Source organism: Schistocerca nitens, chromosome 2 (assembly GCF_023898315.1).
Source record: "Schistocerca nitens isolate TAMUIC-IGC-003100 chromosome 2, iqSchNite1.1, whole genome shotgun sequence".
In the NCBI taxonomy this organism is placed as follows: Eukaryota; Metazoa; Arthropoda; class Insecta; order Orthoptera; family Acrididae; genus Schistocerca; species Schistocerca nitens.
Genome location: NC_064615.1, coordinates 509,441,580 through 509,461,919, shown reverse-complemented (window position 1 = coordinate 509,461,919; position 20,340 = coordinate 509,441,580). Strand labels below are relative to the sequence as shown.

Genomic DNA, 20,340 nt, shown 5'->3' with positions numbered 1-20,340 from the left:
TGATTTTGTATTTATAACCCTGTATTCACCTGACCAAAAGTCTTGTTCCTCCTGCCACCGAACTTCACTAATTCCCACTATATTGAACTTTAACCTATCCATTTCCCTTTTTAAATTTTCTAACCTACCTGCCTGATTAAGGGATCTGACATTCCATGCTTCGATCCTTAGAATGCCAGTTTTCTTTCTCATGATAACAACGTCCACCTGAGTAGTCCCCGCCCGGAGATCCAAATTGGGGACTACTTTACCTCCGGAATATTTTACCCAAGAGGATGCCATCATCATTTAACCATACAGTAAAGCTGCATGCCCTTGGGAAAAGTTACGGCTGTAGTTTCGCCTTGCTTTCAGCCATTCGCAGTACCAGCACAGCAAGGCTGTTTTGGTTAGTGTTACAAGGCCAGATAAGTCAATCATCTAGACTGTTGCCCCTGCAACTACTGAAAAGGCTGCTGCCCCTCTTCAGGAACCACACGTTTGTCTGGCCTCTCAACAGATACCCCTCCGTTGTGGTTGCACCTACGGTACGGCCATCTGTATCATTTAGGCACGCAAGCCTCCCCACCAATGGCAAGGTCCATGGTTCATAGGAGAGGGCAGTGAATTGTAGTCCATAAAATACCCCAATGGACTCCATGAAGCAAGTGATTGGGTGAAGAGGACACCACGTTCATCTCAATGCAAAGTATTGCTGACACTAGTGGGGGACTGATGTAGTGATCAATGTAGTTTTGATGGTTATAGTGACATCACACAGAGCTTAAAGTATTTATGTTCGGTGATATGTTCATTGACTTTATTAATGCCTGCGGGTAACTCCAATAAGCAACAAAAAATCCAAAAATATGTTGTCCTTACTGAAGACATTTTGAATTGCACTGTGCGCGCATGTACACACACACACACACACACACACACACACACACACACACACAGACTGCTGAGGAATGAGTGAGTTCACAGAATTTAGAAAATATGTGTGACAATGTTAATTTTGATAAGTAATTACATATGTCAGCTTGTGTCTGTATATGTGCGGATGGATGTGTGTGTGTGTGTGTGTGTGTGTGTGTGTGTGTGTGTGTGCGTGTGCGTGCGTGCGTGCGTGTGTGTGTGTGTGTGTGCGTGCGTGCATGTGCGCACGAGAGTGTATACCTGTACCTTTTTCTCCCTAAGGTATGTCTTTCCGCTCCCAGGATTGGAATGACTCCTTACGCTTTCACTTAAAACCCACATCCTTTCGTCTTTCGCTCTCCTTCCCTCTTTCCTGATGAAGCAACCTTGGGTTGCAAAAGCTTGAAATTTGTGTGTGTGTTTTTTATTGTTTTTATTGTCTCTATCAACATACCAACACTTTCGTTTGGTAAGTTACAGCATCTTTGTTTTTATATATATTTCAATCTACTTAGCAGCAGTTATTTTTGTTTCCGTACATTTATTCTATCAATTCTGACTGAAAGTGTTTCATGCATGAGTAGACTCCCCTGAGCTCATCACACTCAAAAAGTTCAAGTGCTCAGTCCATTGTGTCATTAGAAAGATCTTTGCTGTGGTTTTTGCGTAATACTACTAGCACACCTTGTTTGTTTTCTGTCGGCTTTGATCATATTTTGAGATAAAACTCTCCTGAATATTTTTTTAAATAGAACAAGTTCTTGATGCCAGTGTAAGAATCTGAATTTTGTCAACATGAGTAGAGATGAAAACTTTTTCTTTCAAGTCATGCTACAACCGAGTGTAATCAGAGCAGTTTATGCAGTATTGTTCACCTGAACCTCCCGGCTGCTATAACATATCCAGATCAAGTCCACAAGCATACACCACTTTACTGGTTATTAAGTTTTATGCTGTATTAACTTTGCAGTTCATATAGGATTTTAAATTACTTTTACGTCGATCTGAAGTTTGAGGTACATCATCTTCAAATGAAGCTGAAGCTGTAACAGAAGCCAGAATTCGTTGCAGGGTTCAACCATACTTGCTGAAATTTTTTGTTTATTTTCCAGAGTCTCATTAATCGATCTGAACTTTTTTCATTTGTTACGATAATTGGAAGAAGGTTAAACAATATCTTTGTAGAGGCTCAAATTTTGTCAGCAGAATGTATTTAAAATAGAGACAAATTGTATATTCAGCATGGAACTTCAGGCCAGAATCACTCAACAGTAGTTTGCTTTGTTAGGGAGAAAAGTCTCAAATATTTTGCAGCCTTTTTCTGTGATTATGGGTTAGCACTTTGGTGACTTGAAGCATCCAAATTACCAAAAGTACACTTAAGCGGGCTGTCTTTGCATGATGAATCCATCTGGTTTTCAAAGCATTATTATGAAAAGTCACTAGCAAAAATACAATTTTATTATATCTGTAACGGTCAGCTACTTTTTTCTTGCATAATACTGTTCTAAAAAGTTGAAATATTACAGAATGCCTCTAGTGTTTTATTTTCTATTCATGGCATACTGAAATTGCATATATATGAATTACTGCTTTCCAAAACATTATCTGATATTTAAAAACTTTGGAAAATAGTGATCCGTATGACAAAATTTGTAGAGAAAATGAAGCTTTCTTTACTGAATAATAGTTACAAGAATCGATCATTACAAGAATCGATCAGGTGCTCAATGAGATAGAAAGATTCAATTCAAAAGAAACTTATTTTTTGTACATAATTTTTTCGTCATTGAGTCTCACCCTCATCTGTCTCAAAAACAATCAGTGTGACAATATTTGCAAGTGTCATAAATAAGATAGCCTATTGGACAGCACGATCACGAAAGGAGACTTGTAAACAAAGTATGAGAAATTGCAAGAAGATCTATTGCAACAAAAATTACTGAAGACTTTGAACATTGTTTGGAGTGGAAACACTTAAGAGGACATACAACTTCGATTACTCACAATTCAAACTGTTCAACTAATTTCCCAAATTTTGCAGCTTTACCACAGCTGTGCACTCCCAGTATTTGAAACATGTCGTCTTCTTTTTTTTTTTATAACATTTTTACTTAAGTTGCATCAGCTTACAAAGTATTAAAATTATGAGGCTGGAAATTTATATCTTCCTTGTTTGTTTATAAAACCTGCACAAAAATTTTGAACAAAATCTGAGGTAGTCAAGTTGGTAACATCTGTAAATTAGATCATTTGATGTGGGAGTCATCCATTATACAATACTATAACAACAAATACATGCCATTTACAGTAAAATGAGTTTGGAAGTAGTGAGTTAGCAATAGCTCCAGTTTATTCCTAGCACTATTCAGGAATTTTAATTACCTGAATACATGTGTCACTATCCTGTCCATAACTAAACCAAGAAGTTATACATACAGGATGTACATAAAGTCCAGGAACACTTTCAGTTTTTTATTGCACAAGAACTAAACATTGTACAGGCACCATACATATTGCATTTTGAGGAGAAACTATGAAAGTTTTTTTTTACAAACATTCGATATGCGAACCATGAGTGACCCGGCAGACGTCAATACAGTAATCGAATTCTTGCCATACCCGTCCCAGCATGGCATCGTCGACTGTGGCAGTCTCATATTCTCTCCTGGAGCTCTACTACATCACGCGTTAGAGGTAGTACATACACCAGATCTAATGTGTCCTCACAGAAAAAAAGGCCGTTGAACAGCCGTACCACACTTGTTTTTGTCGAAGTCCAACACACAGAAAGCTCGCTGTTCACCTGAACTTGCCATGTTGACGACTAGCCTGACTATCAGCAAATTACCAAACTACGCTGTGGCGGTATACATGGGAAGAAAAGAAAAAAAATAGCTTTTAGGGTTTCTCTTCAAAATGGGCATATGTATGATATCTGTGCAATGTTTGGTTCTTGTGCAATAAATCATTGAAAGTGTTCCCGGACTCTATGTACAACCTGTATATTAAGAGATTTGCCCAGGATAATCTAGCATGGAGAACTGCATCAAACCAGTCTTACTGAAAACAATAACTGCAAGTTAATTGATTCCAACAATTACCAATGCACTACTCACAGTTTGTTGAACTATCTAGGCAAAATTCAAGATCCACCCTCAAAGCTTTACTTCTGTCAGTACTTCTCTCCTGTTTTCCAAACTTCACAGAACTTCTCCTGCACACCATGTGGGACTAACACTCTTTCAAGGAAGATGTGTAGAAATGCCTTAGCTGCAGCCTGGGGGTAACTCAGCGGGAAAGAGGAAATGAACATGTTCTGATTTAGACTTCTCTCCAAGGATAGCAGTAATGATGACATTAGGGAATAATGATAAGTATCACCTGCAATTTGCGGTATGCTTGTTTACGTATAATGAAGTTAGGCATTCTTTTCTAATAATGACTGTGTTACATAACAATGGATCACTTGAAAATTGTTGCTTTTATAGTTTTTGTATACAAGTTTTGTGTAAAATAAATTTAGCATACCAATGATGAGCCAACAAACTTTTTAAAGTGGAGTGCGCATTACATTTGTTGGCACATTATATTCACATAAATACAGTATGTCATATAGAATGTGGAATCAAGTACCAGCTGTGTTAGCATGTTAAACAACAGGAACTAATATTCCACACTGAAAATACAGATGGAACAGAACTGTCCGTGTTACCAGAGTATGCTTCTATTTATGTGCGCATAGAATGTTTTAGTAAATTCCGGTATTTCATAAGTTAGTCCCAGAACCTTTCAGAAGACAAATAATTGCAGGAGGTGGAAATCTATCTGGTGACCCACTCTTTGCCAACCAGTGACTTTAATAGTGATAGCATCATGGGCATTGTACAGCACGTGGCAAAAACTTTGCCGCAATTTTCTGGCAATATTATGAAGTGAAGTGCAGTCAAATGAAACCCTAACACTTACCACAATAGGACCATGGAAAAGTTCAGTTCAAAAGTAATCGCCACATGTGTTAAGATATGTTTCCCACTGGGAGACAAGACGATCAATTAGTGTTTTATAGATTGTGGTCAGCCACTGACAGATCAACAACCGCACCCTTTCTTGCACTCCCACGTCCAACTGAAACAGACATTCACAAGTTTTTGTTCAGTTTGCCAAAGATGGGCTGTACAGAGGATGCTGCGGTGTTCCCTGACCAAGTCATTGAAGCGTAGCCTTTGATTGGCATTGGGGACAGGTATTATCATGCAACAGGAAGATTCTGTCCAACAGCATTCCTGGGTATTTTGATTTTATGGAACATTACAGTCTCAGCAAAATGTCTTCTCAGCACTGTGCATTGATTGTGGTTCCACACTTGAGGACCATGATGAGCTGAGGGGTCCTGCAACCAAAAAAGATGCATCATGACCTTATATGGTCTCACCATTTCAAGCCCAAGGACCAAAGGCAAAGCCGACAGTGGAAACACCTTAACAATGCCTTAACAATGGCTATATGTCTTTCCAGTAAGGCAGTGCAGATGATGATGTGTGGCAGTAGAGTATGCCAGTATATTAGTTACTCGGCCTGCATCAAGCAAAATACATTTCAGGGTCGAAATTTACCATCATGTGGCAGGACAACTGTTCAAACCTGTGTCCAACAATTCAGATTCAGGTTTTCCGTGATTTCCCAAAATAACTTAAGGCAAATGTCAGGATTGTTCCTTTAAAAGGGTATGGCCAATTTCCTTCTCAGTCCTTCCCTAATCCAAGCTCGTCTGTCTCTAATGACCTTGTTGTCAATGGGATGTTAAACACTAATCTGCTGCTTGTAATGATTCTGCCATTAATTCTGTTTGTTGTAAGACTGAAGAAAAAATGTTTGTAGTTGTAAAACATAGCAACAGAATATGCAGGGCTAATCACATTATGAATGACATTAGTCCAAGCAGGTTGTAGTTTTTCACCTGAAATGTTGTAAGATGGAGTCAGATGTGGGAATTTACATCCTGCAGTATTATTGAAGCCTTGCCGCAGTGGGAACACAAGTTACCATCTGATCACTGAAGTTCAGCAATCTTGGGCTTGGCTAGCACTTGGATGAGTGACTGTTTAGGTCTCCTGAGCACTATTGCCAAGTGGGGTGCACTTAGCCCTTGTGAGGCTATTTGAGGAGCTTCTTGATGGAAAAGTAGTGGCTCTGGTCATGAAAACTGGATCTGGTCACAAAAACTGACAATGGCAGGGAGAGCGGTGTGCTAACCACGTGCCCCTCCATATCTGCATAGAGTGCTGCCTATTGTCTGGGGATGACATGGCAGTCGGTCAGTACTGTTAAGCCTGGTAACACCAGCAGTTCTGTTCCGCTGGAGAGTATTATTGAAATTCACGAGGACATGTATGTAACTGCGAGTACAAAAGATGAGACTCTCCATTTTGTTGTCAGTGTTGGTTAGATGGATAGACCATCTTATTAGTTTTGTCTTTGGTATATATCAATGTTAGTAATACAATCTTACAGCTCTATTACGAAAGTACAACCATTTCAGCTTTTGACAGCGACAACTTGCAACACATGAAGTAACATTGCTGAACAACTCTTCCTGCTCATTGGGCAATTTTGGTGATGTTTGGACACATGCACTTTGTTGGTCGTCACCACATTGTACTTGTTTGCAAAGCAACTTTAGAATGGCTGCCCAGTGCTTTGTGCTGCTCTGTGGCACTGTTCAACTGTAATCTGGAGCTTAGAAACACAGTGATATTAACAACATTATAATAGCACAGTGGTGACTTTAGGTGTTGGTGAGAAGAGGAATTTTCACTTTTTGGTTTTGGTGTGTGTTTATTTCCCTTGGCTAATAGTGTCTCACTTTGTTTTGGCAGGTTGCACATGATTACAGGTTATCTAAAAGCAGAGAATTTTTGATTTGCAGTTTAGTCTCATCACCACTTAACATATTAGAACTGTTTGCATTTTTCAGACATGTTTTTTCAGATGCTCAATTTTGACAAACTCATTTTACACTGCGTCTACTTTCACATTTTAATTCCACAGTCTTGCATGGAGCTATTTACACTAACTGTACACAGCTGCTATCTTGAAAAAAAAAATCAAGGTGTACTCCAATCATGGCTGTGTATTGGAAATACTTCACGTCAGCATCAGCATTTAAACAATTAAAACATTGTAAAAATTTGTTCATTCATTTATTTACATATCATGCTCTGTAGTCACCACCATGAAGGAGAAACTACAGAATGTTGAATGGTTTAAGATGTACATGAATGTAGAGGGACGACTGCTGGAAACAAATTTTGTACACTGCATTAATAATAATCACTACAGTGCTCTGTAATATTTTATGCTTACACTGGTTAAATTTAACATAATGAAATTAGCTGCTGTGGTCACAGAAGTGCTTGTTTTGGTGTCTGCGTGGTTGTATGTGTGAATTTGTGTACTGTTGCTGAAAAAAGATCTAGTGCTTGAAAGCTAGTGTGTTTACTGTTTTTTCGTTATGTGTTTCTGTGCTCTGTTCATTGATTCGCCGTAGGTGAGTGGTTGCCTTTCCCTTATTTTACATATTGCTTCATCCAAGAATTTCAATTATTATTGTACCTTACATATAAAGAAATTGATGAATTTAAATATAGGGCATAAGCTGTGTATATGTTGGAGAAATATAAAGACAACAATGACTGAAAAGAATGGTGAGGAAATGCTCAGAATTATTGGACTATTTCAACAACCAGGTTTTGTTGGAATTCGCAAAATCCCATCGCCCCTCCTCACCCTCCCTCTGGAAATGAGCCTGTTGTTGTTGTGGTCTTCAGTCCTGAGACTGGTTTGATGCAGCTCTCCATGCTACTCTATCCTGTGCAAGCTTTTTCATCTCTCAGTACCTACTGCAACCTACATCCTTCTGAATCTGCTTAGTGTATTCATCTCTTGGTCTCCCTCTACGAGTTTTACCCTCCACGCTGCCCTCCAATACTAAATTGGTGATCCCTTGATGCCTCAGAACATGTCCTACCAACCGATCCCTTCTTCTGGTCAAGTTGTGCCACAAACTTCTCTTCTCCCCAATCCTATTCAATACTTCCTCATTAGTTATGTGATCTACCCATCTAATCTTCAGCATTCTTCTGTAGCACCACATTTCGAAAGCTTCTATTCTCTTCTTGTCCAAACTATTTATCGTCCATGTTTCACTTCCATACATGGCTACACTCCATACAAATACTTTCAGAAATGACTTCCTGACACTTAAATCTATACTCGATGTTAACAAATTTCTCTTCTTCAGAAACGCTTTCCTTGCCATTGCCAGTCTACATTTTATATCCTCTTGACTTAGACCATCATACTGAAGGTTGAGGTACTGCCATTATCTCCACCAGTATATGAAAAGTGTAGTTGCTCCTCACCATATGGTGGAGATGTTGAGTCGCAGATAGGCACAACAAAAAGACTGTCAAATGAAGCTTTCAGCCAAACAGGCCTTCATCAAACACTTTGTTTGGCAGTCTTTTTGTTGTGTGTATTTGAAGCAAAGCATCTCCTCTAAATGATGAGTAGCAACTATCCTTTTCATAACATTGTCATTGTTCCATCCTGGAATTTCCATTGTTTGGTGTGGATTTATGTTTGATATATGTTATTGTAGTCTCTACTTTCATCTCTGGTGAAGATTTGTGTGTAAAGAAAATGCCGTGTTTTCTGTAGTTTGGCTTTCATGTTAAACTTTAGGTACTCCAATAACTGTATGAGTAGACTATGTGATTTCAGTGAATGTAGAGAGGATGTCTGTGCAATCTCCAATAACATCATACCCATGAGGGAACATTTCTGATAGCTGGCAGCCCTGTTGCCAACCTTCAGCTGTAAAGTGCAAAGAGTTTCAGGTGAAACCAAATCATTTTCAGAGCTGTGTCAACACTGAGGCTTTGCCATAGAGAAGTATACAAAATTGTATTACCTGACTGATGAGCTAGACATGCAAAGCAGCTGTACCAAGTCCACTTCAACCACTGGAGATCTTTTTGCTGATTCTACAATATTAAATTGTGGTGAAATGTCATTTCACATCTACAAATCATTGCCAGACATGAAAGAAGTGTTAAATGACAGGGAAAAAATCCTAAGACCAACTGACAATTGAGCCAACAGCCTTGTTGTAGTGGTAATACTGGTTCCCATCAGATAACCGAAATTAAGCACTGTTGGGCTGGGCTAGTACTTGGATGGGTGATTGTTGGGGGTCTGCCGAGTGCTGCTGGCAAACGGATTGATTCAGCCCTTGTGAGCTCAATTGAGGAGCTACATGACTGAGAAGTAGCGTTTCTGGTCATGAAAACTGACAATGGCCAGGAGAGTGGTGTGCCGACCACATGCCCCCTCCATATCCGCATCTAGAGAATCCTAGTGGCTGAGGATGACATGGCATGGCAGGCAGTCAGTACCGTTAGGCCTTCCATGGCCTATGTGGACAGAGAGAAGAACTGACAATTGAACTACTAGTATTTTTAAGTGTATGTGATATTGACCTCTGAGTCAGGCTGGAGAGCACAACACTTTTTCAATGAGTGGAGGTTCAGTTGCATTAAAATTGAAGCATTTTGTGGAAATACATTTTTGTTACCTGAGATATACTGCTGCCCATTTACTTGTGTTGAAGCCCCGTATGTGACAAGATTTCTTTATAAAGAAAACCTCCATCATCCCTCTTGTGTTTTGATATGGGGATAGTATACCCATTACATCTTAAATTTACAGCATACAATATTCATTGGTGGTCCATATTCCATGTCAGTTGTTTACAATAGTGGCACCTCAGTGCGCTTTTCATAGCATGTAGTCTTTCAAGAGTATTGCCAACCTCGTCCCAAAATCCTATACTTACCTATTCTTCCAGGTAAACAGATCCTTTTACCTAACAACAAATGTATCAGTATAGACATATCCAGAATGAGATTTTCACCCTGCAGCAGAGTGTGCGCTGATATGAAACTTTCTGGCAGCTTAAAACTTTGTGCCGGACCGAGACTCGAACTCGGGACCTTTCCCTTTCGCAGGCAAGTGCTCTACCATCTGAGCTACCCAAGCACGACTCAGCCCCGTCCTCACAGCTTTACTTCCGCCAGTACCTCATCTCCTACTTCCCAAACTTCACAGAAGCTCTCATGTGAACCTTACAGAACTAGCACTCCTCGAAGAAAGGATATTGCGGAGACATGGCTTAGCCACAGCCTGGGTGATGTTTCCAGAATGAGATTTTCACTCTGCAGTGGAGTGTGCGCTGATATTAAACTTCGTGGCAGATTAAAACTGTGTGCCGTACCGAGTCTTGAACTCGGGACCTTTGCCTTTTGTGGGCAAGTGCTCTATCATGGCGGAAATAAAATTGTAAGGACAGGGTGTGAGCTGTGCTTGGGTAGCTCAGATGGTAGAGCACTTGCCCGCGAAAGGCAAAGGTCCCAAGTCTCGGTCCGGCACACAGTTTTAATCTGCCAGGAAGTTTCAGCATAAGCATTCTCGGGATTTACTTTTATCCATTGTTAACAATGTTGTCATCATGACTGTTTTTCCTTTCATAAAAATGGTAAGAAAACAAACTGCCTTCGGTCATTGATCGTGATTTTATTACATTGCACGACGCATTTTGAGACGTGGGTGCTCTTCTTCAAATTCTTGGAATTAATTTTTCATTACCACTGGCCCTGTTAAAGTGCACAAGGGCTTGTTACAGGGTGACATAACATGCTGTAATGCAGCTCCATTTTTTTTATTTATTTATTTTTTTCTCTCACTCTTTCTTTACAAAACTGTGACAAAGAAAAGAATTACATACTGTTTTCAGTAGTTGTCACATACTCTTTAAGGACAGCATGTGTAAACATATTTACACGCACACACACACACACACACACACACACACACACACACACACATATATATATATATATATATATATATATATATTCCCACTCTTAGTTACAGCACATTTGTAAGGGATCACATGATTTTATTTGAAACTTGTTGTATGAGCTCAAATAATGCTGACACATTAGTATGCATAGATAAGACTGTATTGTGCAAGTCTTGTATGTAGTTCAAAAACACCATGCACCTGGCATCAGTGTATTCATAAAGTTTTAATTCTCAACTCGAAAAAATAGTTACATAATTAATTTTTTGGTTGTTTGAAGGTACATGTCTGCAGTCATGGTACAAACATCCCCACACTGAAATGCTGTAGTATGCTGCTAGAGCAGCCAAACAAACTGGTGCAGCCCCTTGTGAAAGTGCAGATGGACTGTGGCATTTTGTTTGGCTCCTAGCAGCATACTACAGCACTGCAGCTTGATGATTTCAATGTGTACCATGACTGCAGACATGTAGCTGCAAACAGCCAGAAACTTAATTTTGTAACTTAATTTTTGCAAGGTGATAATTAAAGCTTTGTGTGGCCCATATAGTTGTATGAGGGTGGTTTGATAAGTCATAAAAAAGGAAGAGAAAAAAATGTTTGGTTTATAAATAAATCACATTAATTCTCGATGAAGTCTTCTTTGAGGGTCCAGCAATCCTCCAGCTTTTACATCCTCCTGGAAAAAAGGTTCTATCAGGCTCTGTAAAATATTCGTTAAATGCAACTGTCACTTTCTCCTTTGATCAACATTTCTTCTCAGCAAGCCGAAGTTTCACATCAGGGAACAAGAAGAAGTCACTTGGGGCTAAGTGTGGTGAATTTTTATGACTGATGTGTTGGATATTGTATTGTCTTGGTGAAAGAGCAAATTTTTGTGTGCCAATCTTAGTCTTTTTACAGCCAACATGAGTTTCAAATGGTCCAACAATGAAGCATGATAGGATCCAGTTATGGTTCTGCCTTTTTTCCTCCCAAGTAATCTATGAGGATTATTCCCTGGGAATCCCCCCCCCCCCCCCAAAAAAAAAAGCAGTGGACATTACCTACCAGCTGACAAAATGGTCTTTCACTTCTTTGGTGCATTTTAATCAGCCTTTGTCCATTGTTTTCACTACCTTTTTGACTGGTGTGCTATGGTGGCTCCATGTTTCATCAGTGGTCACAAAAAATCTTCTAGACTGTGGTTAAACATGTCAGACATTGTGTTGGAATGTTGTACTGGATGTGGTTTTGATTGACTGTGAGCAATTCTGGCATTCACCTTCCTTTTTTATACACTATTCTCTGTGCAGGATATTATGCACTTGCTCAGTTGCAGTGCCTACAGTCTCAGCAATCTCAAGAATTTTTATTCGGCTATCTTGCATTACCACATATATCATCAATTTTGGCAGTGGTTTCCTTTATGGTGACATCAGTTGGATGGCCGGAGTGTCCTTCATCTTTGGTGCTTGTCCAATCACATTTAAATTCATTAATCCAAAAGTAAATGATCTTCAGTGATTGTCCAGAGTCTGTGTAAACTTCATTGAATTCTGTTTTGATTTGTGCCGCAGTTCAGCCCTTAAGATGAAAATGTATAATAACAGCAAGAAACTCGGTTTCTCCATTTTCAATCGCAGACAACACACTGACCAATTCAGGCATCTGTCGAAATAAAATGTACATTATATGTTGTTGAAATTCCGTGTACAATCCTTGGCATAATTGAACTTACCAACCATGAAGGCACAATAAAAATGTTCCATTATTTCATGGAAATTTACCAGACTTATCAAACCACTCTCATATTAACGAGAACATTTATTGCTGTGTTGTGTAATTATTAATGCTTAGGTAACATTTTTTGTGTGTTGTTTATTAAAGAAACAAATTTACTTGTCTTATCTGCTTATCGTGTAAGGCAGTACCTTCTTTTTGTGATTAACGTAATACTACATTCTGAACACTGTAAGTAACTTTGAAAAAGTTTGGTGTGATGATTGTCATTTTTTTGAAAGTGCAGATTTGTATTATACTGAGTGAACAGGTGCTATTACATCTAATTTTCTTTTTCAGAGATGAACAAGACATGCAGAATAACATAAGAGCAGGGATCTTGTGTGTTATATTCTTTTTCCTGATAATTTCTGTTTTGGCCTTCCCAAATGGACCATTTACAAGACCTCATCCAGCTGTGTGGCGGATGGTATTTGGAATGAGTGTGCTCTATCTCCTTGCTCTACTGTTTATATTATTTCAGAGTTACAAGACTGTAAAATCAATAATTTTATGGATTGACCCTTCCTTAAAAGATTTTCACATAGACATGGACAAGGTAAGATCAATATTTTGTTTTTCTTTCTTTCTTTATGATTTGGATTAATCAGATATTTTGCAGCTCCCACACTTGGTTAGCTAAAGTACTGAAATAGTCAGTAAGCAGTAGAAAATGGATGTGATTCAAGAAACTATAATGTCATAGGGATTTAAATGAAGGAAAAATTAATATTTATAATAGCTTTATGTGTGACAATAAACAAATAATAAAATTAAATGCACTTAATTGTTATAAATAAGAACTTTGACTATCTTAAAGTTGAAGAAGTGACAAATGCAAGAAAGAGAAAATTGCTGACAAGGTAGGGAGATTTCTGGTGACGATGAACTACAGAAAGCTGATCAAGAGATCAAATACTTGGAATATCAACCATAAATTGAAAGAGGGGGAAAAAACAGAAGTTTCAGAAGAAAAAGCATAAATTTTTGCTGTGTAATTACCTTTTTACCTACTTGCACAAGAAGTTTTGTACATATTATTCTAACAGCTATGCTTTACAGTAAATAATAATCCTAAGTGAAACCTTATGAAGTCTTATTAACTAATAGGTGAGTGGAATTTTTAAATTTTAAGAGTTGGGTGTTATACTAATTTCTGAAGTGAAATGATATGGAGTGAAGGAGAATATAGGATAAGAGGAACTTGCTCGAAGTAGTGGAAAGGATAACTGTTTAGAACTCTACATCAAAGAACAGAAAGAGAGGCAATATTGTCATAAGGAACACTTGAGGAAAGCGACAAATAATATCTGTGGGAGAGATTAACGTAAGTTCATATTTGGTTGGCAGTAAAAGTGAAGTAGACCCTTTGGAGTAAGGCCCATGCATAACATTCTTTAAATTGCTCTGTCATGTCCATAATTACAACTAGGTCATGCACATATTCCACCCTACTTGCTAATAAGGTCAATATTTTATACAGCAGAGGAACTTGTGTTTGCTAGTTGGCAAAACTGGAGCAGGTCTGATGTACACAAAAATTGCAAAAGGCTATTGAATTTTGACTTCAGCAATTGTAAAAGTGCCGAAAATGTGGTTGTCTGCTGTGCTATTTTGAATGTTATTGATAATTAAATATCTCTTTTTGCATTTGAATAGTCAACTAATGGTATATTATGGAATAACTTAGATTGGGTTTTCTTTTCTTTTACATATTGTTGATGTAGTGACTACAGTGATTTTGAAAGATCTATAAATATATACAACAAAAATAATCAATTATTGATAATATAATGCAACTGGATGGATAAAAAATTTACTCACTAAGCGGCGGCATGGGAACACACACACAAAAGGGTTTAAATTTTATGAGCTTTCAGAGCCAGTGGCTCCTTCTTCTGGCAGAAGAATTGAAGGGGAAGAAGGGTGAAGGAAAAGGGCTGGAGATGTTTAGGGAGAGGGGTGCAGTTCAGAAAAGTCACCCAGAACCCTGGGTCAGGGGAGACTTACCTGACGGGATGAAATGGAAAGACTGATTGTTGGGGACTGCCCTGGGTTAGATTAGAAAACCTGAGAACTTAAAAGGTGCAAGACAGGATAATATGCAAGACAGAGATTACTACTAAAACATCGTCCATGAGTTAATAAGAGTGAAAAGCTAAGTGCATAGTATGTAACAGAGGTGGGAGGGGGAGAAAAATAGACAGGTCAGAAAATGAAAGATGCAGAGAACTAAAATGGAGTGAAGAAAGGAGTATTTACTGCAAAGAAATGCTGAGATGGAAGGAATTAAGTAAATTAAGGCGAGGTGGGTGATGAGAACAAGGACATGTTGTAGTGCTAGTTCCCACCTGCTGAGTTTTGAGAAACTAGTTGCTGGAGGAAGAATCCAGATGGTGTGTCTGGTGAAACAGGCACAGATGTTTTGACTGTCATGTTGTACAGTATGCTCTGCAGCAGGATATTGTGTGTTGCCTGTATACACCCTCTGCCTAATAACTGGGTGGTAGTCATGCTGTATTAAAGGTCGAACAGTTTTTGTGTAACAGCTGGTATATAATGTGTGTCATTTCACAGTTGGATCTCCCTTTAATAGTGTATGTTTTGCTAATTATAGGGCCGGAATAGGTGGTGGTAGGAGGGTGCATAGGCAGGTCTTGCAGCAGGGACAGTCACATGGGTAGGAGCCATAAATACAGGGTTATTACAAATGATTGAAGCGATTTCACAGCTCTACAATAACTTTATTATTTGAGATATTTTATTTGAGATATTTTTCATGAGCTCAAAAGTTTTTTTAGGCATTCACAAATGTTCGATATGTGCCCCTTTAGTGATTCGGCAGACATCAAGCCGATAATCAAGTTCCTCCCACACTCGGCGCAGCATGTCCCCATCAATGAGTTCGAAAGCATCGTTGATGCGAGCTCGCAGTTCTGGTACGTTTCTTGGTAGAGGAGGTTTAAACACTGAATCTTTCACATAATCCCACAGAAAGAAATCACATGGTATTAAGTCGGGAGAGCGTGGAGGCCATGACATGAATTTCTGATCATGATCTCCACCACGACCGATCCATCGGTTTTCCAATCTCCTGTTTAAGAAATGCCGAACATCATGATGGAAGTGCGGTGGAGCACCATCCTGTTGAAAGATGAAGTCGGCGCTGTCAGTCTCCAGTTGTGGCATGAGCCAATTTTCCAGCATGTCCAGATACACGTGTCCTGTAACATTTTTTTCGCAGAAGAAAAAGTGGCCATAAACTTTAAACCGTGAGATTGCACAAAACACGTTAACTTTTGGTGAATTGCGAATTTGCTGCACGAATGCGTGAGGATTCTCTACCGCCCAGATTCGCACATTGTGTCTGTTCACTTCACCATTAAGAAAAAATGTTGCTTCATTACTGAAAACAAGTTTCGCACTGAACGCATCCTCTTCCATGAGCTGTTGCAACCGCGCCGAAAATTCAAAGCGTTTGACTTTGTCATCGGGTGTCAGGGCTCGTAGCAATTGTAAACGGTAAGGCATCTGCTTTAGCCTTTTCCGTAAGATTTTCCAAACCGTCGGCTGTGGTACGTTTAGCTCCCTGCTTGCTTTATTCTTCGACTTCCGCGAGCTACGCGTGAAACTTACCCGCACGCGTTCAACCGTTTCTTCGCTCACTGCAGGCCAACCCGTTGATTTCCCCTTACAGAGGCATCCAAAAGCTTTAAACTGCGCATACCATCGCCGAATGGAGTTAGCAGTTGGTGGATCTTTGTTGAACTTCGTCCTGAAGTGTCGTTGCACTGTTATGACTGACTGATGTGAGTGCATTTCAAGCACGACATACGCTTTCTCGGCTCCTGTCGCCATTTTGTCTCACTGCGCTCTTGAGCGCTCTGGCGGCAGAAACCTGAAGTGCGGCTTCAGCCGAACAAAACTTTGAGTTTTTTTATGTATCTGTAGTGTGGTGTGACCATATGTCAATGAATGGAGCTACAGTGAATTTATGAAATCGCTTCAATCATTTGTAATAGCCCTGTATATACATGAAGATATAAAAGTTTTTGTGGTTCCACATGTAATACATAAGTATCTTTTGCTGCTCTTCAGGTGTTGGTCCATTGGTTAGACTATTGATTAGTGGATTATTGATTACAAAACTCCGTTCACTGTTGGGAAATGTCATTTTGCTGTTATCAGTTATATTGGGTCTGAGGTTGTCAGTTTTATATGTTATGTGTAATTATTGTTAACATTCAGCGACACAGTTGAACATGTTACTCACTTTGTGTGTTTACGCATTTTGCATCAATAAGTTCCCATCGTCACGTTCCCCTAGTGTACGAGAATCTAGGGAATATATGGATAGCTTTGAGCCATAGGGGACAAAATTAAGGTTTTTGAGATCGGTATGTTATTTTTTTTATAAGCTGTGATAAATCAGTTGTATTAAGAACCTTTTAGGGGGGGTGTGGTATTTTGGAGTGCTGTTATTGTGAAGAAGTACTAGAACAGTAGTACCACAAGTGAATAACTCTCAGTGAAAAATGGTAGATGCTGTGCAACAGAATGCTGGTTGAATGTTCCACCAAAGAGGTGGCAAAACTCAAGAGAGGCAGAGTCCAAAATCTGCAAAAAATACTGTAAAAAGCTTTGAGTGAGAAAGGCATTTGTAGTCAGGGATCATACACCATCGGAGAGGAGCAGTTCATTACAGGAAAAGTAATTAATCTTTAAAAAAAGAAAGAAAAAGAGTGAAACAGTACTCTTACTAACATAAAAATTTACTTCAACCTTGGTCACAAAGTAATTTTGTAATGACATGTGACACATTTCAATACCCTGTGCACCATCATCAGATCTAGAATGTGAGAACAACAAAGAATATTTTAAGATTTTAAACATGGCTGAAACATGTCAGTTCATAGGCGAAGTACTGATGCTAAACTGTGTTTGCATTGACCCTGTGTCCATAATCATGTTGTATAAATGGAGATGATGTCTTAACTACTGACGACGCCTTTGGCACAATTGTTTTATTAATCTCCGTTGCAGGATGTAATTTTAGATATTTTACTTCTGATGAAGGTATATTTATATATACCGAAATCTTGGTCAAGAATTTTAATAAATCTTTATCCTGCAACTGTTTTGGCTGTCATCATTTACCATGAAGAATATTTTAACATATGAAACACATTTAATGTCTAACATTATGAGAATATATGTGTACATAATATTATTTACATAAAATGCTTGGCTTGAAGTGGCAACTCTGTTGAAACAGTGTCATAAGCAACAGAGTTAGGGCTGCAAGAGTCACCCGACATGACGGCTCAGAGATGCCACTCGACGTCATGTATGTTCTTGCATTCAGAAAATTAATGCTAAATATAAGCGAAAGTCTTAGCATTTATATCTATATTTTGTAGTACACATTTGTAGAGTTATAAATCATGAGAACTGTGAGATCATGCCTCTGTGCAGTGTATTACTTTCAGGTACAAAGACTGAAGAGACAAAATTTTCAGGCTTGATGAATACATGCTATGATAACAGAGATATAAAGGTGCTGGGTATCACTATGGTCGTACAAAATAGTACAGTCATCACACAAGGCACATCCAATATAATTTCAGTACAAAAACTAGGAGGTAACACCATTTTCTCAGAAGTGGATGCACTCCCAACAGCACAAGCCACTACATTGGAAGGCCTTGGGTTGGGCTGGAATACACAAAAATACCAATAAGCCAGACTTCATTTGTAATGCATCCATTCAAAGACTATGAAATAAAGGTAACCAAAATGTAAAATATGAAGTGTGTCCAGAAAATAATGCAATTTTTTTGTGCTGATACTTAAAGTGGACGCAGAGCGAGGAGTTGAGGTGTCAGGATTGCTGTCTCCGCCCACCCCATTTAGACCCTGTTTCACGAAATGCGATGTAACTGGCACCCAAACAACATTCTGCAATAAAGTGTCATTTAAAACTAAATAAATCTCTTGCAGAGACCCACCAATTGATTGTGCAAGCTTACGGGGACAGTGCTGTATTGTATTTTTAAAGTTTCACAATTGTTCAAAGCATTTGAGGAAAGCCAAGAAGAGGTGTTCAATGAAACCTACACTGGATGGCTGTCAACTAACACAACCAATGACAATTTAGACTGTGTGCACGATGTGTTAAAATCTGACTGTCAGTTGAGTATCCAGATGATTACAGAAACTCTCAGCATTTCCAACACAAATGTACTTGAACTGTTGACCAATAAATTGCACATGAGGAAGGTGTGTGCCAAGCTGATTCGCATACTTTTGACCAGTGATCAGAAGAATCACCAGGTGACACTCATGACTGAATGCCTCAAATGCATGGAAATTTAACCTTGTTTTCTGGACAGTGTCATTAGCAGGGATGAAATGTAATGTTGGGAAAGAGCAGAAACAAAATGTTAAAACTGTGATGACACACATCGAATCTCCAAAACGGAAAAAAATCAAGAATGAACTAACTAAGCTGTCAGACCATAGCTATGCAGTTACATTCCACTGCAAATGTGGAGTTTCAGATCGTAGAGGACTTTCAAATGAGAAGGCAATTGTTCTGAAGGATGTCAAAGGAATGACTTCTTAATTTTGTATAATAGAGACTACATTAGTAGTAATCTTGAGTTTTTTGAAGGCAGCAAAGAAGTAGGGATCAATAAAGATCCCATGAAAATTTTATAATGTGCTATTGGGAAACCATCAATAAAACAGTCTTCCCGTGTAATACACAGAAGAGCCAAAGAAACTGGTGCACCTGCCTAATATTGTACAGAGCCCCTGTGAGCATGCAGAAGTGCCACAACATGATGTGGCACGGAATCGAATAATGTCGGAAGTATTGCTGGAGGGAAATGACACCATGAATCCTGCAGGGCTGTCCATAAATCCATAAGAGTATGATGGGGTGGAGATCTCTTTTGAACAGCATGTTGCAAAACATCCCAGATATGATCAGTGATGTTCATGTTGGGGGAGTTTGGTGGCCAGCAGAAGTGTTGAAACTCAGAAGTGTGTTCCTTGAGCCATTTTGTAGCAATTCTGTTTGTTTGGAGTGTCGCATTGTCCTGCTGGAATTGCCCAAGTCTGTCAGAATGCACAGTGGACATGAATTGATGCAGGTGATTAGACAGGATGCTAACGTATCGCCTCTCAGAGTCATATCTATACATATAAGGAGTCCCATATCACTCCAACTGCACATGCTCCACACCATTACAGAACCTCCACCAGCTTGAACAGCCCCCTGATGACATGCAGGTCCATGGATTCATGAGGTTGTCTCCATACCTGTACACATCCGTCCACTCAATACAATTTGAAACGACCAGGCAGCATGTTTCCAGTCATCAAAAGTCCAATGTTGGTGTTGACGGATTCAGGCGAGGCGTAAAGTTTTGTGTCGTGCAGTCATCGAGGGTACACGAGTGGGCTTTCAGCTCCAAAAGGCCATATCGATGATGTTTTGTTGAATGGTTCACATCTTGACACTTGTTGATGGCCCAGCGTTGAAATCTGCAGCAATTTGCAGAAGGGTTGTACTTTTGTCACGTTGAATGATTCCCTTCAGTCTTTGTTTGTCCCGTTCTTGCAGGATCTTTTTCTGGGCACAGCAATGTCAGAGATTTGATGTTTTACCGGATTCCTGATATTCACAGAACACTCGTGAAATTATCTTACGGGTAAATCCCCACTTCATCAGTACCTCGAAGATGCTGTGT

At 39.1% G+C, this 20,340-nt stretch overlaps 1 protein-coding gene across 8 annotated transcripts in view; it reads left to right on the top strand.

Annotated features, from left to right (window-relative positions):
- Positions 1 to 20,340, top strand: part of LOC126236486 (phosphatidylserine synthase) — a 162,347-nt gene that overhangs the window by 36,488 nt on the left and 105,519 nt on the right. For all 8 annotated transcript variants that reach the window (XR_007544926.1, XR_007544924.1, XR_007544923.1 and 5 more), the window contains exon 2: positions 12,884 to 13,142. Coding sequence is in view for 4 of the 8 variants with exons in the window: in XM_049945831.1 (XP_049801788.1) it covers positions 12,884 to 13,142 (259 nt within the window). In the remaining 4 variants the exon portion in view is untranslated. The remainder of the gene's footprint in view (positions 1 to 12,883; positions 13,143 to 20,340) is intronic.